The 27,388-nt window shown below is 43.0% G+C and overlaps 1 protein-coding gene and 1 long non-coding RNA gene across 2 annotated transcripts; both read left to right on the top strand.

Annotated features, from left to right (window-relative positions):
• The first annotated feature begins 11,958 nt into the window (after positions 1-11,958).
• On the top strand, positions 11,959-17,099 carry IFT22 (intraflagellar transport 22). Its single transcript, XM_073315625.2, has 5 exons — positions 11,959-12,110; positions 12,638-12,717; positions 12,849-12,938; positions 14,977-15,179; positions 16,644-17,099. Exons 1-5 carry the CDS (start codon positions 12,072-12,074, stop codon positions 16,790-16,792), a joined length of 561 nt encoding a protein of 186 aa, XP_073171726.1. The 5' UTR covers positions 11,959-12,071; the 3' UTR covers positions 16,793-17,099.
• A 5,234-nt stretch (positions 17,100-22,333) lies between these two features.
• On the top strand, positions 22,334-26,800 carry LOC140899623 (uncharacterized). Its single transcript, XR_012155393.2, has 3 exons — positions 22,334-23,347; positions 23,892-24,066; positions 26,714-26,800. It is a non-coding gene; the product is annotated as an uncharacterized LOC140899623 (long non-coding RNA).
• Positions 26,801-27,388: the final 588 nt, after the last annotated feature.

Raw genomic sequence — 27,388 nt, 5'->3', positions numbered from 1 at the left:
TTTCGGTAACTTATTCCATATGGATTTTGAAACCGTTTAGCCAGAGCTTCTCCCTCCACCTCCTTTCCCATGCTCCTAATTTTCAAATTAAGCTCTCTTGTTTTCGTGGCCTTCGTCTGAATCAATTTGATTCATCCTGATTAATCCTCTTCGTTCTTCTAAAACCACTGGCTGAGTCACAGCAAGATCTCATTTCAAACAAGAATATGCCAAATCTCCCCAGTCTAGCTTCATAATTTACAGCTGAAAGACCTGGTATTATTCTCATTCTCTCTGCTTTATCCCCTCAAGTGCAACTGTAACCCTCTAAGACACAGGGGTTGGTCCCATACACAGTACTCTGAATGAGAGCTCACCAGTGTCTCATGGAATAACAATACCACCGCGTTTGATTTATATTCTGTTCCTACAAGTAATGCAACCCAGCATTCCGTTCAGTTTTTTCACTACAGCCGTGCATGAGGCTGAAAACTTTGGAGATTTTTTTAAAAGAATATTTTTCTAGATTTATTAATGCATTTTATATGCATTTTACTGCATTGACCCTTTGTTGAGCAAGCATTTAACTAATCCCTGTATAATGCTGAGCGCATCATATCTCATTATCTGGCTCTCCAGCTTCCAGCTTCTAAACCTCCCTTTCTTTAACACTATCCAGATAATACATGGAAGCGATAAAATGACAATTGAGGTGCCAAATACAGCAAGAGTCATTGGAGGTATTAAGTACTACACCTATTATAACACAACTGGAGCCAGGTATTTCCCAAATTACGTATACACGTGTATTAGTACCACCTTGATTACTGTTCAGTTAATACCCACCCTGCTCTCAAACACAGCCTACACAATGGGTCAGTATCCAGAACAGGGGTGGCCAAAATACGGCCCATCTAACATTTCTGTCTGGCCTGTGACTATCATTTCTGTCTGGCCTCCTTTGCTCCCTTGCGATCTCCAGGCTGCTAAAAGTCCCGCAACGCAGCGGGGTACTCAGGTAGGCTGCCTGCCTGTCATGGCCCCAGGCCGCTCCCAGAAGCAGCTGGCTGCTGCTGACATGTCTCTGTACACCCCTGGCGGGGGCTGGAGAGGAAGAGGCAGCTCTGTGCGCTGCCCCTGCCCCATCCTCTTAGCTCCCATTAGCCAGAAACCAGCCAATGGGAGCTGTAGGAGCAGTGCTTGCAGGCACAAACAACGCACAGAGACCCACTGCCCTCCTCCCCACAAGGAGCGCGCAGAGACTTGCCAGCAGCAGCCAGCCACAGCCGCTTCCGGGTACGGCATAGGGCCACGGCATGCAGGCAGCCTGCCTGAGCCCTGCTTCGCCGCCAGCTGGGAGCCGCCTGTGGTAAGGGCCTCCCAGCCAGAGCCTGAACCTCGAACCCCCTTCCATATCCCAACACCCTGCCCCAAATCAGAACCCCCTCCTGCACCCAAACTCACTCCCAGAGCCCACACCCCTTCTATTAATATAATAGAAATGTGCGGGCAGTGACGACTTACCAAAATTCATGGAGTGGCCCCCTGCAAAAATTATTGCTCACCCCTAGTCCAGAACATTTCTTCCACCTACTCACCCACCCCTTGGGGTTCTGGTTTGTTTTTTTTCCCTTGATTCAAGGAACACCAAGCAAACCTTAGTCTGAGTATCCTGTCCCCAAACTGATTGCTTCCAGGATTTCCCTCTGCAGATCCTCCTCTCCATCTCCCTATTCTCTCCATTTCCAAAGGCAAAGTTAAGATTGTGGCATGGGTTTTTTTGTGGTGTATAGTGGTTGTGGTATTGGTGAAGTGCATGTCTCTGGGTGGAGGAGCATAGGGTATGTACAGTTGTGTGGGAAGTCTCAACTTTTTATTTCCTTGACTTTTAGGTTTTGTGTTAGATATCGGGTCACCTTAACTGACACACCATAGTGTTTGCCTGCAGCAGCTATATTGCTTAGAGACACAAATTTCTATGAACGAACCTACTTAATAAATTTGTGTCGTTTTATATAATCCCAATAACATTTATTGGAGACACATATATATATATATACACACACATACACACACACTGAAGACCGCAGCTTCATTAAAACTTTACAGTGGGGGAGGAAATATCTTTTAATGGACCAGCTTCTGTTGGGGAGAGAGACAAGCTTTCGAGCCACGCAGAGCGCTTCTTCAGCTGAAAAAGAGCTCTGTGTCACTCAAAAACTAGTCTCTCGCACCAACAGAAGTTGGTCCATTAAAAGATATTACCTCACCCACCTCGTCTCTCTAATATCCTGGGACATACACAGCTACAGCAACACTGCATTCATCATTAAGACTTTGTTAGCTATTAAACAGGACTAGGCAGATACCATTCAGCTTTAAAATATAACGCAATTAAACAGAAAATATCAACCTAAGGAGGTTAAGGATAATCCACTGATGATGTCTACACAACATACATACATATGTATTTAGGAACATAAAGTGCCTCTGTACATATTTGGATAATAGGAAATCCCTGGATGTAAAAATAGTGAATTTAAGAATTGGGAATTGAAAGGACCAGTTCAAATTAAAGATTTTATGAGTGAGGACTCCATTTAATCTTTGAACACTTAAAGTAAGAATCTGGAATGCTTCCAACTCAATTCTTTATGTTACAAGTGACAGATAATATTTCTGAACTTAGAAGGGAAAAAGAGAGAGTAATTGTAGTAATCCATCTAAAGCTGGAGCTGTGCTAATTAAAATGAAAACTAAAAACATAGCATTTCAGTAAAGTATAGCATAGCTCAAGACGACAAAACTGGACAAGCCAAGGGAGAAAGAGATGTAGGATTTCAAATTACTGAAGAAAATTTGACTAGCATACCACTTAATATTATGCAATCATCAGTCTGTACTAAATGTAACCTTTTTTTAAATAGCTCTCCATTTCTTTTCTTTCTTTTTTTTTTTAAATTTCCAGGACATTCCTCATAATGTTTCAAATTGCAGAGCTCTACATGCTTCCGTGTATCGCTACCCTCACAGAAACGCAAGGCTCACATACAGAATATGCAAAATTAAATAGGCAAAAGGATCCTTAGTCAAGCAGGATCTTTATATTAAACTTTGAGAGCGTTGTGAACCTTGAGAGTATGTGATTATGTAAGTGCAGTACATGAATATGTAAATACTTCACATTATGTAATACTTTCTAAATGAAGCATTCAACTCAATTTACAAATGAACCGAGATCCTGGGGAGTTAAAAGTATTATTACCCCATTTTTCAAGGGGAAAGGCAAAGCAAAAAGAGGTTAAGGCAACATTTTCAAACTTGGGGGCCTAAAAGTTAAGCCCTTACATCCACATTTAGGCACCTAAATGGGTGGCTTAAGCTAGCAAATGCCTTAATTAAGACCCCCAAATTTGCAAAGTTTTTGCCTAAATGACTCATCCAAGGAAGGGTAGGGATTCTACAGCTCAGCCAGAGAACAGAACTTTGCACCATTGCTCTAGCCCCTTTATGCAGGGTAGAAGGATCCTAAAATCCTAGTTCTGGCTCCTGGGGGGGAAGATTCCCCACATGTAGGAACTGTGGAAGATAGCCGTCTTTCTTCTGAGGAACCCCTCACAAACCCCGGCTTCGGGAGCAGGCTAGGGCAGGGCTGAGCACCAGAGCGATAGCATGCAGCAGTGTGGAAATTCTAGGCAGTGCTGCAGCCCACAGGATAGTCATAGAAGCTTGCCATAATTTAGAACCTCAGACAGGGTGACCAGACAGCAAGTGTGAAAAATCGGGACGGGGATGGGGGGGTAATAGGAGCCTATATAAGAAAAAGACCAAAAAATTGGGACTGTCCCTATAAAATCAGGACAACTGGTCACCCTACCCTCAGAGCAGTCCATGGCCAAGTGGGTGTAAAGCAGCATTAGTCTCCCTCCTACAGCTGTGAGTTCTGTGCTAAGTCTCTTAGAGGCAGAATAAAGACTCTCACTCCTGGTTCCCAGTCCTGTGCTTTACCCATGATACCATCCCTCCTCTTAGATGGAGGTGACCTATAAAATAAAACCCATTCTGGGGGAATATACACACATATATATGTATTCTCCACTTTTAGTATTAGGTGTTAATGCATAACTGAATCAAGTTCTTTTACATTCCTGATATAAGCTACAAGTTATCACCTTTTCTTACCTTTTCCCCTTCTTCTCCGATTTATTCTGCTCTTCTGTACACCATTTTGTCTCTCATTTTCCTAATCCTCCTTGCCTCAGTTTCTTTTTTCTCTCTTTCAGAAGCATCATCTTCCTTCAAGTACATAAAAGATTGTTATAAGGAGGAGGGAGAAAAATTGGTCTCCTTAACATCTGAGGATAGGACAAGAAGCAATGGGCTTAAATTGCAGCAAGGGTGGTTTAGATTGGACATTAGGAAAAACTTTCTGTCAGGGTAGTTAAGCACCGGAAAATTGCCTAGGGAGGTTGTGGAATCTCCATCATTGGAGATTTTTAAGAGCAGGTAGACAAACACCTGGCAGAGATGGTCTACATAATACTTAGTGCTGGTCTACACTACCGCGGTAAGTTGACTTAAGTTATGCTACTTTAGTTACATGAATAACGTAACTGAAATCGATGTAGATTAGGTCGATTTACAGCGGTGTATACATCTTGCTGTGTCGACGGGAGACACTCTCCCTCCGACTTGACTTACTCTTCTTGGGGAGCTGAGTACTGGAGTTGATGGGAGAGCGCTCTGCCATCGACTTAGCGGGTCTTCAGCAGACCCGCTAAATCAACACTGCTGCATGGATCACCACACTGCTCATCTACCGGTAAGTGTAGACATGGCCTTAGTCCTGCCATGTGTGCAGGGGACTGGACTAGATGACCTCTCAAGGTCCCCTCCAGTCCTACAATTCTACGATTCTCATTCTTTGTCTTTGTTATTTAACCCTTCTCTTCCGTCTACACCTTCCATGTTACTTTGCCTTGTTTACCTTTTTTTCTGTTCTTGAAATACCCTTTGATCTCCAAATTCTTCTTTCTCCATCCCCTTGGCATTCCATTGTTTCTGTCTGGTCCTCCCATATCTCTTTGCCTATTGCTGCTCTGTACTGATCCCCTCTTTGGTGTCTTATCGCTCATAATTTCTGTTTCTTCTTTTCCTCTGAGGATGGGAGGTATCTCAATACTGATTTGCCTGCTTCCGCGTCATCTCCATTTTCTCCTCCCCCAAAGGTACTATTGTTGCCTTTGAAGGGAATAAGGGTAGAGTTAGGAAACCATGGGCCCACCTTTTGTATCCTTTTTGCTGACTGCCATCAACTAAACTGTCCCACGCATGTTTGGAAACCACATTAGCACCTCAGCTAATTAGCCAGCTGCTAGCAAACAAGAAGCTTATGGTGTCCCTAGCTCAGGTAGCAGTCCTCATGCAGCTATGAGTTGGGGAGGGTGAGCACAGCATCAGAAAGGAGAAAGGGGACACTACAAAAATTGAGATACCTATAACTATGGACTTCGTAGGCCCCAAAGGCTAAATCTAAACAGCTATAACCCAAGTTAGTTATAAACAGTTATAAACAGTAACAATATAAACCTGATCACAACAGCACTTTCATTAGTGACAGCCCAGCTCCTCATCAATCTTCCTACTGTAAGGTATATTCTTACATGACTTTTTTCCCCAAGAACACCTTTCACAGCAGGAAGGGGGTGTGGCTAGCCCTCTAAATTAGATACAAAGACAACACACATGCACACACACAGCTGTCACTCTAAAGTAGCCATTTTGTAGTTGATTATTTGCTGAAGCCTTCTTGTTTTCAGCTGGTAAGTGCCTGTAGTTCCTGTTGTGTTTTCCCTTTCTTACTTCTAAGGAGCTGATATGATCTCCCTGGTGATTTTAGGAAAAATAAGGAACTTTTATCCATACCTACATGGTTGTTTTGAAAGTCCTATGTTATGAAAAAGGCTAGAAACACGCTTTTTAAATAAAAGCTGAGGTTATGGAGGGGGTAGGGAAAAGTGTGTCCTTTTGCTGCTCAGCATTAGTTTGGTGGAACTGTTGATGGTAATAGAGAAAAAAGGAAGGAGGGAAGGAAGATAACTTGGCTTTGGACTCTGAGCCATATTAATTACTGGTGTCACTCTATTGTCTTCAATGGAATAGCTTAAGATGACTGGGACACCCAAGAAGAGATGTGACTAGGCCCAGGTACCTTAGTGGAAGTGTGATGTTTGCAAGGCATGCAGGATTTAGAAACTCTTGTTTGGTGCTAAATGCCGAAGTGATACAATGATAACTCAAGAAAACAAACAAAAAAACTCCCCTTCCTATCCACAAGACAAACCCTCTTCCTTGCCAGCAGTCCATTTTGCAAGCAAAAGCTTCAGGACTAAGCTCTGGTCCCACTGACATTAATGGAATTTGTTTTCCTTAACTTCAGTGCAGTCATTCAGGATTCCCTCCCCTCACCCCCGAATAAATAACCTTCATGGTAGATTGTCAGTTTAGTCATTGGGCGCTCGCTGAATGGGGGGGGAGGTAAACTCCAGAGCTGTCCTTGTTTCACTCTGAGATTTTTGATTCAAAACCAAAACTCAAAACAAAACCATGCAGCTCTAAGCCTTGTGTATCGGGGTCACTAAATTTTGCCTGGTTCTATTGTTCACATGCTAGTTGCTTTGTTTAACATATGCAGCATTTTGTAGTTCTGCTGCTGATAAAATAAATATACTGAACAAATGCTGCGGACTTTTAACCCAATCCTGTGACATGCTATGAGCCTCTGTGGAAGCTGGGTTCCTCAACAGCTTCCAGGAAATGCACAGCCCTCTCGTGACCAAACCCTTTTTTCTCCCTGGTCTCATAGCTCCTGAGTCTCCTCTCACACCAGTATTGTACCAATGTAACTCCATTGATTTCAATGGAGTTACGGTGGATTTACACTAGTGAGATCACGATCCAGGGTCATAGAATCAGACCATAAGGATCTGCTTAACTAGGGCTGGCTGATCATTTTCCACCAAAACTGTCTTTTGATGGAAAATTGTTAATTAATCCAATCTGCCTTCCATGAACACCTGGAACCTTTGGAGAACAATCAAAAACCAAAATATTTTGCTTTAGAAATGTCACCACCTTGCCTTATTTCCCCATTTTCTTCTGCAGGCAAGGTTCCCCAACCAGACTTTACCTCCAATGGTGCACCACACAGCTGACCAAGAAGGGAGGCCATTGTGCATCATGGTAGACGCAATCTGTCCAGTCAGCAGAAGAGAATGGGCACATGAGGCAGATGAAGTACAACTCCTATGAGGCATCATGGCTGTATTTCCAAACCAAAATATTCTGTGTTTTGGCTGCTAAAAAATTCTAACTTTCAGGGGGAGGGGGCAGAGAGGATTAAAAACACTTTCCAAGCAGCTCCTCTGCTAACACAGTAAAAAATTTAAGGTTATTTTCCTCTCAAATGCCAGTTTGTCAGGGGAGCCTTTTTGATGAATTAGCTGCCCCAGGAGGCTATGGTCAATAACTGTGTATACCCCATCTTACTGATCTTCACAAATGTTACTTCTTGGAACCTATCAGGTTGCACTGCCTTAACATAGGCAAGTTAACATGCCATTATCAAATGCACCAAGGTCACCAACCTCCACCAGATGATCAGCTTGATCCTTTAATATTATGGATTCCTTGAGGAGATTGGAGTTCTCTCCGCTGGAAGCAGTAGGCCACACAGAGCACAGCCCACCCGCTTACAGACCTAGATGGACTGAAACAACTTCCCACCTTAGCCAGAAATGTGAAAGGAGGGTTGGGGGGGAGAGAGGAATGAAGTTTCATATTTCACCTACCACTTCTAACAGAAAACAGAACAGGGTGGAGGGAAAAGAGGCAAATCCCTAGAGAGTGTAAGTGCTGGCCTCTCAGGTCAAAACTGGCAATCGTGCCAAGTCCTGTCACACTTATCTGAGAAAGGAAACAAATGAGGGAATGAATGGGCATGTTTAGCCACTAGGTGTTACTATTGCTCCACGGAACGAATGTGATCTCAGCAATCGCTTTGCAAAAAGAACTACTAATGTTTATTTCATTTGCAGGCTTTGCAGCTATAACTTAAAATTAAACTCTGCCAGCCAAATTCTGCCCCAGTGCGATGTTGCAGCCCACAGAAGCAATTATGTCTGCAGTGTGTAGCTGGGATGCAGATTTTGTCATAGTGTTTCTGCTTCTAATTCACTGCGTTAAACAGAAATACTTTGACCACTTGGATTTCTCTGCCAAAGTTTACAGGGAGGCACAGGGCCTGATTTCCAATTAGGCACAGAAGGCACATGCCTAAGAGCACCGGTGTTCTAGGGGCGCCTAAAAGTTAAAAGTGGGTTAAAGTTTCATTTTTTACAGAAAACACGAAGGTCAGCTGTAGGCGGGGGATGCGCTGAAGATGCTGTGCCTAGGGGCGCATAAGTGAGGGAAGGGGTGCAATCTGTTTAAATGTGAGGAATGGAACAAAGTAACAGGTCTTTTGTTGTTTTTTTAAGGTAAGTCTGTTCAGATTTTAAACACTACTGCTTTACAGATGTTTGCTGAAAAGGAGATACAGTACCTTTAACTAAAAGAAAAGGAGTACTTGTGGCACCTTAGAGACTAACCAATTTATTTGAGCATGAGCTTTCGTGAGCTACAGCTCACTTCATCGGATACCTTTAACTGACTGCTAGTCTCTTCTTTGTCCCCCTTTACACTAAAGAGAGAGAGGCTCAGAGTAAAGGCCAAAGCCAAGCATAATGCTTTTGAACCAGCAATTTAAGAGAATATGGATTGCTGGGGGAAATATATCAGTAATTAATCTGAAAAACCAAATACCTGAATGGCTTAAATTGTTAAAAATCATTAGATTGACTTTGGGTACAATTTTCAAAAGCACCTATGTGAGTTGGGAGCCTAACTTCTATTTTCAAAAGTGATTTAGGTAGGTAAGAGTTTAAATCACACTTCTGAAAATTTATAAGATATGATCCTCTTACTCCCTTGTGCTTGATATAAAAAAACACACGCACTTTATATCATCTGACAACTTATTTGATTATGAAGATCACAGTTGCTTGTTGGGTAGATGTGCAAACAGCCCTCTTTCCTTTAACCAGTGGTTAGATTTTATTGTTACCTCTTGCTCAGATTTTTGGCTCTTCCGCACTGTTGTCCGCATTCAGGCCCACCGACAGTGTGCGTGCATGCGGGGGGATGACAAAGGGGTCAATTGCCCAGGGACCCAGCAATTTAAAAGGGCCCGGGGGGGGGGGAAGGGGATAGATACATATTTTTTTAAATAAAAATTAAGATTTAAAAAAAAAAAGAAATTTGGTTTCCTGCTGCTCTGTACAGGGCACCGTCCCTCGTTGTGCCAGTCACAGTTTGCCAGAGTGCTGCTGCACCTTGCTGGTCTGGCAGTCTGGCAGGGAGTCAGCAACAGCAGCCTGGGAACCGTGGAGCTTGCCGCTGCCTCTGGCTGCTCGGGAGCCGCTGTGTCTGCCATGGTGGCTCTCCGGCTGTGGGGCTGAGGCTAGGGAGACTTTAGGGCTGCAGCTCCTCGCCAAACACAAGCCAGCAAGTTCAGCCACCCAATCAAGCCGCCCTAAGTTTGCCAAGAGGCAGCCGGGGCCAGCCCCCGATTCGCTGCCGCTAGCACTGGCTGACGAGCCGCTATCATGAGCGCAGGATGAGGGGCCACCTCCACTGCTCAGTCAAGGAACGAGGGGTGGGTTTTCCCTCTGCCTTTGCCCCAGCCGCCTCCTCGGAGATCTCCCGGTAGATGTGGCGCACCAGGCCTGCCATCTCCTCATTGCTCTGGGTGTTAATATCCCACAGCAACGCAAGTATTGTACTGTATATTTTAACTTTGTTGGTCATATTCAGTTACATTTTGTATATCCGTTTTTTCCTTGTCTTTAGCTTACACATGAATTACGATTAGGTGTTTAATTAGCCTACCTGATACTTTAGGTGTTTTCTTACTTTGTGCTTCTTTAAATGTTTTATATATTAATAAATTTTAGTCCATAAAGTATTTATTTAATTTAAATATATAATTCAAAATAATAAATTCTACATCTTATATTTAGACTCACAATTTGTTCAATATTGGTGCTGTAACTGGGAAAAAAGTTAACTAGATTAAGCAACGTCACAATTTACGCATAGTGGGTTCTAAGGTGTTATGAATAGGACAAAACGTCGTGTCCGTAAGCTCAGCCATCCCTCTCTAGGGGGAACATTGACTGTTCTGCCCCAGGGCCCAGAGTTGCTGTGGGCAGGCCTGTCCACATTAGAACCATTATATCCGTTTCTCTTTGTGCACTGCTAGACATTACAATGGTTACATGTGCCAGCTTATAAGTGTAAAATTGTCCTAGTTTTCTCTCTTTGGGTCACTTCTGTCTTTTCTCTGAAAGCAAGTGGAACAGGCATGTAGCATATAGTCTTGCAGCAGAATGAATAAATTACAAATTGACCTAATGAGGTGTGAAATTGGGATGAGGTGGCTGTATATTTCAAAAAGCAGAAAAATGCATCCCAATCTGCTAAAACAGAATCAAATATCTGGTTGAGACTAAGTGCAGCTGGCTTTCTTGCATTATCTTTCTCTCTCATAACTTGCCCTGGAAACAATGGATTATTTCTGATCCTTTAAATGTGGCATAAAGACACCCATGCTCCTGGGCCACTAAACAATCCTAAACCACTTTATGTAGTGAGTGAGACAGCAAATACTGGAAACACAGTAATCCTCTCACTGGGAACAAAACAATCCTGTTTCACTTTTATTAATAGCACTAGTAAACATTTATATTATGGTAGCACCTAAAGGCCCAATTTGAAAGCTTGTCTTAAACTGTTACTGTACCTGGGCTCTAAACAGCTCTGAAGCAATCCATCTGGTTGCCAGATGTTTTTACCTATATGCTGGGCCTTTAGAATGCTTCCTGCTCCCTCAAAAAAGCCTTAATAAGAAACTTTGCCTCTTCAGTGCTCGTGCTGGTGGCTTCAGGAAATTCTGTAGACAGTATCACAAGATCAATGTGTTCTGAAAACTATACCAGAGATTGGCATTTCTTACAACCGATCTATATATTTTATGGCTCAGAGAGGTAGCCAGTGAGTGATTCATAATCTTCTAATATATTTATCCTCAGGGAAGTACTGCTAGCCTCACTTCTACAGTGGACTAGGCTCAGATCCACAAAGGTGTTTAGGTTTAGGCTCCTACTTTCGTTTGATTTTGATGGAGGTTAGGAGCCATTGTGAATTTGGTCCTAACTGACTTGTGCAAGGTAACACAGGAAGTCTGTGGCAGAATAGGAAACTGAAACCTGGGTTCTCGAGTCCCTGGCTAGTGCCCTTAATGGTTGAGCCATCTTTTCAGGTTCTGTGATAAGAGTCTACCTCTATAAAGCCAGGAAAATGTTGAATAACCTTGTGAAGAAAGTTAGCCAATTTCCTGACCTCATCACAAGGCCTGGTCTAGACACAGATGTGCACCAAAATAACCGTACAGGCTGTAATTCGCCCCTTTTATTGTTCTGTGGAGATGCTTCCGGCTGAAAATGTTTCAATTTTTGCTTTAGTTGTTTTTTAAAAAAAAACAAAGCCAAACCTGAAGCTCAATCAAAATGGGATCTGTTTTAGTCCCAACTAAGAGCACCCACCGCAGAGGAGTGCAGCACTAACAGAACGGGTGAACCGCACCCCAGTGCAAGTTTCCGGGCGAAGCTGCCCTGGGACACGAATGACTAGAGCAGGAACTCAGGGGCTGGAGTGAGAGAAGCGGGGAGAGCAGCTCAACACCGGGGGAGGGGGGGAGACAGGGGCTGGAAGGAGACAAGTGTCAGGGCCTGGAGAAAAGGGGAGGGGAAGACCTGGGGGCGGGGTCACATGGAGCAGGGAGGGGCTCCCTGCAGCACGTGACCCCCCCCCCCCCCGGCCACGCTCCGCTCCAATGGCAGGGCGGCTTCCCTGCGCCCTTGGCAACGACGCCGCGTTGCTAGGGCGCCGTTTGGCGCGGGGCGAGCTGGCAGGAGGCTCCGGGAGCGCGCGGGATGCTGAAGGCCAAGATCCTGTTCGTGGGCCCCAGTGAGGTGAGTGCGAGGCCCGGCCCCGCCCGGCGGCTGAGCAGAGGCCTTGGGGAGCCTCCTCGGTCCCGAACCCTCCCCGCCCCCGGGAACAGCCCCCAGGCCCCGTGTGTGTGTGTGTGTGTCGGGCCCTCCGCCCCGGACCTGCCCCACCGGGCCCCCCCCCACAGCTGGGTCCCCATCCCAGAGCCTCGTCGGCGCCCCGTGTGATTAGCCAAGCTCCCCCCGCCCCCCCGAGCCTTGTCTGTGTCTCATCCGAGTGGCCAAACGGGAGGCCCCGGGTCTTGCGTGTGTCTCCCCCTCCCCCGTCAACATGAACAGCCCAGCTGGGAGCCCACAAGGATCCAAGCCCACAAAGATCCTATGGGCCCCACCCCCGTGGACAGGGAAGTAGCCCCCACCCACCCCAAACAGCACAAATCATGTTCCAAAGTGGGATATGCAGTCTGCCCTGCCCTTCCCCCTGAGCCCTGCTGCAAACTGTGGGTGTTGTTTTTATTAACACGAGTGCCTTTTGCTCCCGTTTCTGGCAGTCTGGAAAATCCGTCTTGGCAAACTTTCTGTCAGAGAGCACAGAAGGCATTAGCAGCTACGTCCCCACTCAAGGAGTGAGGTGAGTGAAGCCACGCACCATGTATACTGAAAGGAGACCTTTAAAATGGTTCCCCCAGGGGATGTCACGCTCTTTCCAGGATGGCCTTGTTGTAGAGTCTTATCATGCACTAAATCCACTTCTGTTTCTAGGATCCTGGAATATGAGAAACCAAATATGAATGGCAACAGTAAAGGGGCGGGGTGTCGATTTGAGCTGTGGGATTGTGGCGGTGATCAAAAGTAAGTGGGTTTTAGTGTTCTTGACACTTCACATTATTTTAACAAAGGTGGGTGAGGTAATATAATTTATTGGACCAACTTCTGTTGGTGAGAGAGACAAGCTTTTGAGCTTACACAGAGCTCTTCTTCACCCACCTTGTCTCCCGTATATCATAAGAACAGCCATACTGGGTCAAACCAAATCCTGTCTTCCGACAGTGGCCAATGGCAGGTGCCCCAGAGGGAATGAACAGAACAGGTCATCCTCAAGTGATCCATTCCCTGTCGCTCGTTCCCAGCTTCTGGAAAACAGAAGCTAGGGACACCATCCCTGCCCAATCTGGCTAATAGCCATTGATGGACCTATCCTCCATGAACTTTATCTAGTTCTTTTTTTAACCCTATTTTAGGCGTGGCCTTCATAACATCCTTTGGCAAACAGTTCCACAGATTGACTGTGCGTTGTGTGAAAAAATACTTCCTTTTGTTTGTTTTAAACCTGCTGCCTATTAATTTCATTTAGTAACCCCTAGTTCTTGTATTATAAGGAGTAAATAACGCTTCCTTATTTACTTTCTCCCGCCGATACAGCTTCCGCCTCCCGCCGATATAGCTTTCGCCTACTCTATAGGTAGAGTAATTACGTAGACAGGAAAGCGCTCACCCATCAATGTAATGTGTCTTCATCAGACACCATAAATTGGCGCCGCTGCCATTGATGCGATTTAGCACGGTAGTGAAGACGAACCTTGAGACAAGGTCACTCCCTGTCTCTTAAAGCAGTAAAATACTTGGACAGCATCAACTTAAAAATCACACTTTTCTCTGAAGTCTCTTTTACTCACCACTGAGTAACTGAAAGAGGTTAGAGGAAAAATGTTTTGCAGTTTTTTCAGTTTGCTTGCTTTCTGCATTTGACAACTCTTTTAGATTAAGTCCTTTGTGGGAGTAGCCTTGTACATATTTCTGCAGAGCTAAGTACAGTTGGGCCCCAGTCTTGATTGGGACTCAAGTGCTAATACATTTTTTTTTAAGTCAGTCTTTTTGCCCTGTTGTGGTGGTGGAAATGTGAGGGAGTAGGTTTATAACAGCCAGGAATAGAAAATATTTTTTAAAAGGAAAACTTGGTTGTAAAACCACAAATTGTCAGGGGAATTCAAGGGCAGGTGTAGAATCTGAAACTCCTTCTAACTCACTTTTTGAACTGTTACCAGATCAAGTTGATGGTGATCTTTGAGAGCTTAGCAGGCATTACTCTAAGAGCTCAGCAGGAGTTCTAGGTGCACAAGGAATATGGGATTGGGACCTAGATGACTTGGGGGACACCAATCCCTTAAACTGATCCACCTGGCTAGATACATATGCCTGTTGAAGTCAGTGGGTCTCTGTGAGTGGAAGAGTCTGCCTGAGATGATAAATTTGTAGGAATGGGACCACGCCACAAGTCAGCTCTTTAAGAGAAGGATTTAAACACATCTTTTACCAAATGTTACATTGTACAGTAGATAAAATTTAGCAATTTAAGCTAAAGGACAGTGTTGACACAAGAACAAATGGCTATAAACTGACCATCAACAAATTCATGCTGGAAATTAGAAGATTTCAGCCATCTAAGCAGTGAGATTCTGGAACAGCCTTCCTGTAGGAGTTGTGGGGGGAAACAACTTAATTAGTTTTAAGAGAGCTGGACAAATTTATGAGTGCAATTGTATGGTGGGGTTGCTTGTGATGGGTTTAGTGTGTGTGTGGGTGCTACTTGGTGTGGATGGCCTGTGATATACAGGTGGTCAGACTTGATGATTTAGTGGTCTCTTCTGGCCTCTGAGTCTGACTAAATTAGGAGGCTTATTGGTGTTTGTCTAGAACAAAAATGTGTTTGAAGTTTTCCATATTGACAGCAAGCTTCCCTAATTTTTATAGGTAAAAACACTGACACAGCTGTGTTTGAGGAGAAACAAAATACATAAACTATGTGGAGTTTTAAGTAAATATTAAGTAAAAACAATTGCCAATTTTGGGTCTACCAACCTTACCATTTTCCATTTACCTGCTTTTCAAGGTTTGAAACTTGCTGGCCAGCTCTGATGAAAGACTCCCATGGTGTTGTAATAGTCTTCAACCCAGAAATGCCCAGTCACCTGAAGGAAATTGAAATGTGGTACTCCTGCTTTGTGCAGCAACAGCAGTTACTAGATGGCCAGTGTCTGCTAATTGCACACCATAAGCCAGGCAGTGCAGGGGACACAGAAAACCTGTCTTTGGGTAAGAAGATGAAACAGAGGTTTTTAATTATCACTTAACCTTCAAAGCTGGTGACTCTTTTTGACTTTATGCATTTCTGTAATTTCTTCTATCTGAGAACCTGAAAGTGTAACCATGACATAACAGGTAGATAGGTAAATATATCCCCATTTCACAGATGGGAAAACAAGGTTATTCAGAGAGTTTATGGCTGAACCAGGAATAGATCTCCTGATAGCAAGTCCTAAATAACACTTCATCCCTTGCATGAGGGTTTCTAACTTTAATATGGTCCCTCTGTAGTTTTGTCTATATAGCAACGATTTGTAGAGGCATTTTAAATCAGCATTTTATGAGCACCCCAGGAGTAGCTCAATGAAATAAGAGATTATCTTCCTTGTACTTACAAAGGTGTCTAAAAACTCAATGTTACATACATCTAAATTGAAGCCATCTAGTCCAAATGAGAGTAAACTGCTATGTCACTAGTGAAGATGGAAACAAAGATGGATTTGAAAAGTTAGGGACCTCATGCTCTTTTCTGTTATATTGGATTACACCAGTATAACTGACTTAAGTGGCAGTGCTGTGATGTAGACCGGTGTAAGGGAGAAGAAAATCAGTCCCCATATCTTTTGATGGAAGAAGATTACTGCATCCATGAGACAGAGATTCTATCAAAAGGTCCTGTTTTAATTTGGCTTTACAACAGGAGTTTCAAAGAAGCCATCTAGAAATGGTTAACATGAAGAAATATGGAGGAAAACATATTTCAGAAAATGACATCTAAATAAAAGATAATAGAACTATACAGTATCAGAACTTGCAAGGAGAGGCTGTAAGTGTATAGTGCACAATAAAAACTAAAAAGCAATTCTGGAAAGTGTTCTGTGTGTCCACAATAAAAAAACGTATAGAATAATCAGACCAGAAAAGTAAAGCTTCAAGAACTGTTCCCACATTACAGCAGATTAAACCTCCATTGACCTGTACTATACACTTTGTGTTTACTTTCCCCTCATTGCCGCTTATCTAAGATTTTTCTGAGTTTGGTAGTGCATAAGCAATTTATAATTTGAATAGTTAAATCACAGTGGGTAGATCTACTTGTTCCAAACATTTTTAAGATTTAAATGTAAAAATACTTTATAATTTCAAAGTGATTAAATAGTATCTTAAATGAATTGATTAGAATTCCTACATATTGGCTGGATTTCACTTTGTATCTAAATATGTGATTGCAAAATATATCCTTTCAGTTTTTCAAAGGATTTATCCATCAATGAACTTAGTTCATTGTATTACTGATGCATCATTTTTTAAATGTTATATGTTATGCTGGACAGCAGTATCTTAATGCATCTGGATTTCCAAATGCTTTGAGTAGGATAAACAGTCCTGTGAACTCAAGAAAACTGTAAATGCATTTGTATTAAAGTGAATATAGTAACCTTTATTTTTAATTTTTTGTGTGTAACTTCAAAGCTTCACCACTGAACAAACTGAAACTAATACACTCCAGCCTGGAAGAAGATCCTGAGGATGTCCGCATGGAATTTGTGAAATACTTCAAAAGCATTATCAGCTTGCTAAATGAGAGCAGAGACAGGGAAGAGATGTCAATTATTACCTAATGCTGGAAGAAATACTGAAGTAAGAGAGATACAGTACTTCTTTCATTATGGAATCTGCCCAATCCAGGAAACAGGAATTAATCTTCATCTCTGGCAAATGACAGTCCACAAACATTAACGAGTTTATTTTCCCAAAAGCAAGTAGATGCACAACTTAAGACTCCTCATGAGAACCCGCTATTGACTTCTAATGAACTGCTATCCCCAAGAATTGCATGTAAGTCTAGGAATTTGGGTAAATTAAGCTGCCTCCTGGCATTAGATGAAGAGAACAAGAATGTATTTTCTAATAAAACATTGATCTAGACCTAACTGTATTTAATCATATTTTTTGGTGCAGAGACTAAGGGAGTGGTCACTTTTTTTCTTTTTCTTTTTTTTTTAATTCACTCATTTTAAAAATATTCTTATCCTTTTCTATACAGTGCTTTAAAAAAAAGTCCCAGCCTGCCCGTAAAGTTTATGACTATCTGAAGCAGTCGCATGATGTGTCAGTGTCAGCTGTGAGCTTACATGGATAAGACGTGCTTTTGGAAATCATTAGAAAGTAGTGGGAACGTGGATCTGTGAAGTAGTTCACTTGTGGAATCTCTATTTAGTGTCCCCCACCTTTTTTCTCCAACGTGGGAAGCGAATATAATTTTATAGATTTGTGTTCTGGTAACAAAAATTGCAGTCTTTATCCTGACAGGTCTTTCTATCCAGTTCCAAAAAACTAAGGTAATGCTGGTGATAGTGTTTAAAGTCTGGCTGTAGGAGTGGGAAGGGGGTGTGCAGAGAGGGCATCACAGGTAATGCAGCAGCTGGAGGAGCCAAATGCCAATCACCACCATTTGAGCTTTCTAATTGGCTGCGCCTGGGAGCCAATTAAAAAAAAAAAGTGACAAGATACTTTAAAAACCTTAACAAGCCCGAAAAACTAGCCAATACGCAACGCACAAGCCAACTCGGCATAAAACAAATTTCTGCTTATTTTGAGCAGCTTTGGTGTCTCATCCAGTAGATCATCTTGCTCAAATCCAGGGGCTATGAAAGGCAAAGATTATTGCATTGTCTTGTCAAGGGAAAGATATTTATCAAATGTATATTATTTTCCCTTAGGGAATTTACTGTTTGTTTTGTTTTGCTTGCATTGTCCCATTTCCATTCAGTGCATTTGTTGTGAAAGACAGCTCTCTATTTCTCAGCAACTTACAGATATTGGCATGCTGCAAACTGAAAACATTTTGTTTAAGTGCATATCTTATTTTGAAAGGGAAATCTAAGAATGGATTGTCATCCTCATTGAACTCTACCATTTGAATTGCTTTGCTCATAGTCAAATGAATGGGCAAGTTTTAATGTATTTCATAAAAACTGTCCAAAACCAGAATGCTCTACGTAGTTAAGTGATATTACCACAGAGATACATAGCAAAGAAAGAGATGGGGGGAAAAAAAAGACAAATAAACATAGGCAATAACTTTTTAGAAGAGACTTTTAAAAAGAAGAGTTAGTGTCATAGCATGGAACAGGAACTGCAGAAAACAGAGGCTTTATCTACATTGTCTTTAGTATGTCCCATTGTTGCAGCTCTAACTTCTTTTGCCACCTCTGCTTTTTAAAATCCATTGCTTATGAGAGCTGTATCTTATCATGCATACATCACTATTTCTACAAGTTATTTTGTCTGCTTTACACTATTATGCTGGGTATTTTTTCCAGTTGTCCTGAACTCTAGGCACATTAAAAATACAACAGCCCTTCAACTTTAGCAGAAAGCCTCTTTAATATCCCTTACTCCTGAGAGGGAGAATACTAATGAAGAGGAAAATCCTGCAATGTCAGTAAGTTCAGCATAAGATAGCTGGGATGAGGGCTCTGATGTTTCTCACTGATGTAGTAGTAGGCTGTTGGTATTATGTTCACACTTCCTTTTTGAGCTCTTACTTTCATGATCTTTATAGTAAGTGTCCCATTGTCTTAGATAAACCTGGAGACTTATGTGTACCCATCTGCATCTGCAATCATTGCCCTAGGGTGCATTTTCACACTTATTTTGAAATTTTCAATTTCATCATATTGCTAGATTTACTATGAGAGCTACTGCCCAGCTGTTGGTCTGGAAGTCTAACTATTTGCCTCCCAAGCTTTCCTAGTTCTAAAATCTCAACCATGAATACTTGAAACCAGTCAAAGCAAAACCTCTGAGAAAGCTGCATTAACCATCCTTTCTTTTTCCAGCTTATCGAGAATGTACACAGGCAGATCTGTTTCTGGCCATAGTCTTTAAGTTTATAAAATGCTTATTTCACAAAGCCTTGGAAAATGCTAGGGTTGTATCCGAATCTCTGGATTGTGTACTAATTATATTGGATTACTTAAGAATTCCCAGTTATCACTCCGAGGGTTGATAGGTTCTTGTCCCACGATCAGGCCCAGTATTATTGAAATCAGCGTTCAGTTGCAACACTCACATTTTAGGAACCCTTCTGTATTTACAATAGTTTATTAATACATTTAACACAGTCACAAACACACTAACCCAGCAAGGTAGATCGAGATAATACAGAATATACATCTGAACATCCATATACTCGCACCATCCCTTGCAGAACAACCTGAAATGTTAGCCATTATCTTCCTCATCACCAGTGGCCATCATCCTGGCACCTCCCAAGAGCTACCTCACTCTCTCCTCGCACACCCAGGCTGGGATACAATTTTTGCAATATGTTAGGCTGATGCCACTATGTGTAATGCCATATTCAGTAAGGGTTTCTCCCTCTTCCTTATTTGTATTTCCTCCCACTACTAATGTTGGGGTGCCCTTCTCCTATAGGTTAGTATAGGAATAATCTCAATTTATTATCATATACATCAGTTTGTTGTCATGGCACTCTTGTGGTCAGACATCTGCAGATGTTCTATCCTAAAATATCCAAAAGCTGGTGTTAGCTCATGTTCCTGGGCTTGGTTGGTGTCGTTATGGACGAACTTCTTCCTTAAACGCTCTATTCCCAGTTCCCCAAAACTTAGGGGTGTTGGTTAGGCCATTTCTGTGCCAAAGCCATAGGCCTCAAGCCTTTATGCTAATTGCTGAAGCCAATGTCTTACAGGATATGGGCCGGTAGAGTCCTTGTGTTACTGATAAATAAAATAAATGCTAAAGCTAGCTCTATGGGCTATAGGGGACAGGATGCTTCAATTTGACAGTGACCAGCTGGTTGTGGTGTCTGAAAAATAAGCTATCTTTATTTTTGCTTCAAAGTAGCGAGTAGCTTTTTCATTTAATTTCATACACTGTTTCAGGCATTGCATCATCATCATACGCTGCAACAGGATCCATATAAGTGTAGATAGATTCTAAAAGCTGCTTTTCGTTCCTCGTGCCTTGACTTCTTTTGGAGAACCTTCTCTCTGAATATCAAGCTCTGTGGATGTAAAACAAAGAATGAGACAGAGGTCTTAAAGAGCTCTTATAAAGCCCTCAACTCTTGCAGTTAACTACAAAAAAACCTATCAATCCATGCTGTGCAAATCTGGGGATTGCTGTACAACTTTCTGCAGAATGTGCCAGTTTGTTCAGGCTATTGGCAAAACTGTGACACATAAAGCCAATGCCAGGGGAAAGCAATGTTCCTTCATTGTGTGCATGTCTTGAGCTCTGTATGTTTGCAGTCACTGACATAAGGTAGCTGAGAGAGGGCAGCCCTTGGAACATTCACAGATTAACTGAAGAACAGGTTTATTTCTTTTTGTGTTGGGCTATTCCCTCCACCCCTGTAGCCAGCTGTGCAATGTTGAAGATCATTAAGAAACTCCAGGAAAGGCTACCAGCTGAATACTCTGGGCCCCTATCATCCCTTCCACTTGTGAGTGTGAAGAGGACTCAAAACAGGTGAAAATGAAATGTTGGGGAGGCAGCAGAGACAGTGGAGCTGCAGCTGATCTCACAAAAGTCCTTTTATGGATATGCCACAGGACAAAAGGCTCTGTAGCATAGGAAAGGAAGCAACAGAAGATTATCACTCTCCTAATCATCTTCCTTCAAAGCTGCAGAGAATTTGCAATATAAACTTTTTCCTTCTTCACATTGGAAACATTGCCACCACAGCAGGGGACTTTGGGGCAACTGTCCTCAGGAAGTCATGCCACCATGGGAAAGTGGAGAACCAGGGTAGTGTGGAGACAATGGGGCCCAGATCCTCAAAGGTATTTAAAACTACTGAAATCACTTTGAGGATCTGGGCCTGAGCCTCCAAGCAAATGCCACCATTCTCTGTGATGTCCCAAAATTCATGGGATCTTGAGACATCCTCTTATTTAGTAGGTCAAGTTTCATTCCAATTCTGTTTGGGGACAGCCCTTGCCCCCTGAAAATGATATGCAAGACACCTATGCAAGTTGAAATTTGCTGCGTTTCCTGGTCCATAGGTTTTTTTTTTCCCCTTGTATATTCAGCTAGTAGCTTTTCCTCCATTATTTTGTCAGCAAAATGACTCCAAGCCCCCAATCTGTGATTCAATGGGATGGATTTCAGCCCCTTTGATCAAGGAAATTCCCTATGTTGGCTTCAATGCAGGAGAGTCATTTTGCACCATAAATCTGTTCCATTCTTCTGTTTGAACTTAGGATGAACTTATATTGCTGTGACTTGGGAGGGGCTAGTCTAGAATCAAGAATTTAGAGGCAGGTTTTGTTTTTCTGACCCACTCACAAACAGAATATTTAAAATGTTAACTTACGTATACCAGTCCGTTGGTGATTGGTATGATATTATAATCTTATCGTTCTACTGAAAGCCCTCAAATGCGCTGGCACTGAGCTAAGAAAACAGTCTTATTTAAACAGAAGTTGTGGAGATACTGTATTCTGTTACCATCTGCCAGTGAAGAATTAGTCACCTTAACAGCCTAAAAGAAAAGGAGTACTTGTGGCACCTTAGAGACTAACAAATTTATTTGAGCATCAGCTTTTGTGAGCTACATCCGATGAATGCTACATCGTGAATGCATCCGATGAAGTGAGCTGTAGCTCACAAAAGCTTATGCTCAAATAAATTTGTTACTCTAAGGTGCCACAAGTACTCCTTTTCTTTTTGCGAATACAGACTAACACAGCTGCTACTCTGACACTTAACAGCCTAGTGATTGTTTATTTTTGTTATTCAACAACATGGAAATGATTTCCAAGGATTTTTCCCTATAGGTGAGATTTTTGTCACCTATGCACTGGGATCCCAAGGAAGTGGTGTACCTTGCATTGCTTTGGACATTTAAAACTAGACTGGACAAAGCATTAGCACAGGGTAGGGAACAGTCCAGTTTTATTCAAAGGAATTTTCACTGTTGGGGAGGAACAGTTGAATTTTAAGGCTCTAGGTTTGGACACAATGGGAGGGACAAAGTCTGTGGCCATTGACTTCAGTCTACGGATTTAAGACCTTTTCAATCTCCAGTCCAAGCCCCTCAATAATAATATATATTTTGCTCATTTACCTCTTATGAGGTGGTTTTGGTACACACAGCATATTATGCAGCTAGCTGTTCCTGTGATAAAGACCAGAGCTATAAGCATTGTGATCCAGATGTATGGCTCCCATGATGGCATGGTCCTTGTTTGCAACCAAACCCTGGGAGTAACAGAAAAACACCATGAAATACATTGGAACCCATTCTGTGGGCAAAAAACTGGGGCACTGGGACCGTCCCTCACAAGAGGGGCATTCCTAGTGTAAGCAGTGTCAGGATGAGCTCCACCCTGACATCTGGTGGTGAGGTGTGGCAAGTTGTGGAAAAGAACTTCAGGGGCCGATCTCATTTGCATAGGCACACCCACCACGCCTAGAATGAGACCATAGCTGCCCAAATGGTCACTTTGGCTGCTGTGGGATCCCCAGTGTCTCTGTTATTGGGGCAGGAAGAATAAATTGTTATTACCCTGATTATGGGAACTGTGCTTGGAACTGTACGTGGCCTTTTGTTACGATGGAGGGATTCACCATCATCTAAGTAGCACTCGCTAGGCAAGGGTCATGGGTTCCAAAACTGTGTGAATGGAGAGAGGCTGGGGACAAGTATTAATACTTGGTGGCATGGGCCCCTTGGTGAGGGCCTTACATGCTGATTGCACTTCCTCCTCTCTCCACTGTGAAATATCAGAGCTAATTTTGATTTCATTAGAAGTCTAGTTATAGGCTGCTGAGCTCACTTTGGGCTGACAGTGCACCAGCACTGGGGCTCCCCTACTATAAGCTGAATTCACCTAAGAGCTGAAATCACTGAGTGTTGTGTTAAGTAGTGGGGGAGCCTGAAGATATATTGTGGAGCAGTTTGCGGGACGGCTGGTGAAGCAGTTCGACACGGAGCAGTGTGTGGATGGCAGGAGCTGCTTGTGGGCCGTGGAGCTGAGCGAAGGAGTTCGTGGGGCGGCTGGCGGAGCGGAGCGCAGCTGAGCGAAGGAGTTCGTGGGGCGGCTGGTGGAGCGGAGTGCAGCTGCGCGAAGGAGTTTTGTGGGGCGGCTGGCGGAGCGGAGCGCCGCTATGGAGCTATGGGGCGGTCAGCTTCAGATCACGTAAGGTGCCTCTTACCCCCGTCCCATTTCCACCCAGGTTGGGAGGTAAAGCTCCGCCGATAAGCTTTCGAACTCTGGGGCTGCCCTGACCAGGGACAGAGACTTTTGGGGCATTGGACTTTTGGGGTTGCTGGACTCAAGAACCAAAGGGAAAAGGGCATGCCCCAATTTGCCTGGGGTGGGGTTGTTTTTGCTCATGGGTTGTGTTATGAATCCTGTTGGTGGTGTTTCCCCAACATAATGCCACATTGTTTCTCTCTGTTATTAAAAGACTTTTGCTACACTCAGACTATGTGCTTGCGAGAGGGGAAGTATTGCCTCTTGGAGGCGCCCAGCGGGCGTGGTATATATTTGTCCCAGGTCACTGGGTGGGGGCTCGAGCCGGTTTGCATTGTGTTATTGGAATGGAACCCCTAGATATTGAACCCGGCCCTTGTTGCTGCCAACTCTGACGGGCAGAAGGGTTACACTAGTTTTCAGGGACACATGATATTTTTAACACATGAAAACATGGCCCCTAATTTATTTTCTTCATTGCACTTAGGTGTTTTCAGTAAAGGTGGGCCTGAACCAGACATCAGTTCCAAGCCTCTTTGAACTTTGGGAAATTCTAATCCAGATCCAAAATTCACAGCTGGAGCCCAGCGCCAGTAGTTAGGTTCTACTTACACTTACTCCATGAAAGCAGATAAATTCCATCAACCCAGCGCAACAAAAAGGTAATGTGAACTCTCTCAAGCGTGCCTTACATTGAATAGAGCATTGTTTGAGGATGGGTAGGGAATTTGGCTTGCATAAATCCCAAACAGGAGCATAATACAAAATCCTCTGTTTTGCTGAGTTCCACTGTCCCTTCCTTATTTAGAGAAATGAAAAGCCTGTTCCTTTATACATTTCATGAAATCCATCCCAGGATTCTGAGAATTTATTCAGAGGGAGTAAAAGACACAGATACACCCTCCATTGCTATGTTACTGTTCCATGAGTTCCAGACAAAGCATTTATTGTGGTTTGGCAGTAACCATCTATTCCCAGAACCCTGGGACTGAATTGTTATTGAGTCATCAAAATAAAATCAAATTTAGTACTCATGAGCACCGATAGTTAAGTTCATCTTTGCAGCATGAGGCTGGAAATCTTGTAGACTGTTAAGAGTCTCCTACCACTTAGACCCCAGAGAAACCAGACAGTGAAGTTACATTGTTGTAAAAACACCAACACTAAGCGAGAGGCGAATCGGACCTCTGGCAAGTCATGAGCTCTGCACCAGTCCTTAGGGCAAACACCAATACTAGGGAAAGTGAGCAATCCATCACTGTACCTGTAATAATAAATATGAAACATAAAATAATTATATGGCATACAGAAAAAACTATTGAGGTGCAAAAATTATGTGTGTCTTTTGGGGGATGTGTGATAACAGAGGAGGGGATCAATTGTGGCTCCTAAAGACACAAAGATTCTTAAATTCTATCTGCATCTGAGGTAATGAGGCTGGTACAAAAACCAGAAAGCTCTCAGGAGGCCCTTCTGCTGCTCCTTTGCAGATCATTAAAAGCAATATTCAATCAAAACACTATCAGGTTCCCATAGAACATATGCTCTGAATTTTTTTCCCCAAGGGTTGCATGGAAATGTTGCTGCAAAGAGTGCTGATACCTTCACAATACAATGGGACACTTCAATTCCTGGTGTAACTCTGTTGACTTCAGTGGTGTTACACCAGGGATGTATTTGGCTAAGTTAGTTTGAAGCTGAGTTTTGGACTTTTAACTCCTTTGTTTCATGTCACATTTGGGAGTCACTAGGGAGATTTGTTAAAGTATTATCGTATCCACACATCTCTGATCGCCTGGGACTTCACAATTCATGCTATGCTGCACACTATGGCCACTTTACAGAAACAGTAAGAATAGAAGCCAAATCCTGCTATTCCACATGGAGAATCTCCATTCCCTGTTAACATAGGTGGCCTATGACACAAAATAGAGAAGTTTTGATTCCAGCCATTAAAGGGTACACAGACACTCGCCAGTTCATTACAATGCACAACAGTAGTCAGTTTCTACCGGTAAGTAGCCTGCTTGCCAACCCCAGCAAAAAATCAGTACATACTAGACAAAAAGACTAGACTAGGGGGAAGATGCAGTTATTAGGAAAGGGTGTTACTGACAACACGTATTTGTGTGTGTGTGTATCTAAGTGGGAATGCGTGTGCCTACAGTATGTGGATGTGTGTGTGAGATGTGGTTGGGGATCACTGACCGACCTTTGGTTTATCACATCGTTTGTTAAATTCTATTATTCTAAGAGCGACACAGGATATTCCCCCCCTAACAAATCTGATTATCTGCAGCCCTGTCAGAGTCTTGAGGAGCCATCCATTTTTTCCCCCTACCGTACCCCACGAGGTTGCATTTTAGCCACCGCCTTTCTGATGAATGAGGACGCAGAGAGCTCTGGTACAGAGCCTTGGGCCTTGATTCCAGGCTGCATTCTGCATATGCCACTATTGTGGCGTAAAGGGGCCACAAAGCTGCCAGATTCACCCCTACCCTACAACCTAAGGGGTTGCCTGGGTGATGGCCTATGATACAAATACCACTGGAACAGGGGTGTCTCAGGAGCTGGGTGGAAGAAATGTGGGAGGTGGGGAGTGTAGCTAGACTTTTCTGCACTCCACCTATTTTGGGGTGTCAACTGATTTCTTGGGGACCATTGCAGACTACGTATCACTGACTAGACTATCCCCCAGCAATCCCTAAATTCCAGAGATGCAGAAGTGGATTAATGACCCACTGCAGCTTTCTGGGCTACACAAGCAAGAAGCTTTCTGGGTTACATAAGCAAGAAGTTGGACTACCCTATGGGAGCAGATCAGTGAGCCCCTGGTCTCTTAATCTTGCTTTGGTCCAGTTCTTACATGATATTTCCCTTCTACCAATGAGACATTCCATCGTTTCCAAGTTTACATCAAGGAAGAGACTTTTTAACCTTTTCCTGGGCACTTTCATCTGATCTACTTCTTCCTTTAAACTATTCCTTACCTTCCCCATGTTTTCCCCTCATTTTTAAATGAATCATATACTTACATTAAGCTCATGCAAACCATCAAACTAAATGAGCCTGGAGAACTTTTTAAAAAGAGCGAAATTGGCAGGATTTCCAGCATCTTACCTACCAAACCAGTTGTATTACAGGACTGGAGGGTGGCCTGCCAAAGAAAGAAATGGGTTAGTGGGTTCTTTGGATTTTTTGTGGGGGGGCAGGGCTGGGTGCATAAGTGTATCTTTGTAACGTATAAGGAAGCTCTGAAAGAGGCTTTTGTTTGATTTTTATTAAGGTTTTTTTTTTTTTAACATTTAGAAATTTAAATTTTGCCCACCCTACGAGACTTTATGGACATTACGAGAACTAAGAAGATGATGTCATCAGAAATATGATGCCCATGAAACAAGGTTAGTCAAGATGGGGAAGTAATTTTTATTCAGAATGTTCTTATTAACTTCTCTAACTCAAACACCTGAGAAAGAGTTGAAGAAAAAGATATCTGTTAAAGATCCAAAACTCTTGCCCCTTGAAGTGGGACCCGTGAAAAACCTCAGTCAGCGGCAAGTCATCTAGCAAACAAACTCCTAAAGCCCCAACTTGAAATTCCTGACATTTCTAAGGTAAAAACCGGGAAGGGAGCAGGGGGGAAGAGAAAAATAATACCCCAACACGCTTCAAGCCTTTTATATACAGCACAAAGAAGCAAAAAAGGGCACAGCCCTATTATTTTACTTTGGGGATTGTCGTCTTTAAAGTCACCTTTAAACAGTGCTGGGCCCCTCATTGTCCAGCGATGGAATTTCATTAATTAAAAAAGAAAAGATTATAGAACACCTATTTGCCTCCATTTATAAAGCTAAATTTGAAGGGACAGGGGGATGTTCTTAATACTAGATCTAAGAAGAGTGGATACCAAAAAGAAGTGGTGAGCGTTAGGGGGTAAACTAAGGCACAGAGCAGCTGAGTGACTTGCCCAAGCTCACACACGAA

The sequence above is a fragment of the Lepidochelys kempii genome, chromosome 17 (assembly GCF_965140285.1).
Source record: "Lepidochelys kempii isolate rLepKem1 chromosome 17, rLepKem1.hap1, whole genome shotgun sequence".
NCBI lineage: Eukaryota > Metazoa > Chordata > Testudines > Cheloniidae > Lepidochelys > Lepidochelys kempii.
This window is presented reverse-complemented; position numbering and strand designations above follow the sequence as displayed.

Excerpts from the sequence above, each read along its gene's own strand:
- IFT22 (XM_073315625.2), top strand. The coding sequence starts at position 12,072 with ATGCTGAAGGCCAAGATCCTGTTCGTGGGCCCCAGTGAG. Across the intron at positions 12,718-12,848 it reads GTCCCCACTCAAGGAGTGAG|GATCCTGGAATATGAGAAAC; the intron begins GTGAGTGAAGCC and ends TTCTGTTTCTAG. Across the intron at positions 12,939-14,976 it reads GATTGTGGCGGTGATCAAAA|GTTTGAAACTTGCTGGCCAG; the intron begins GTAAGTGGGTTT and ends CTGCTTTTCAAG.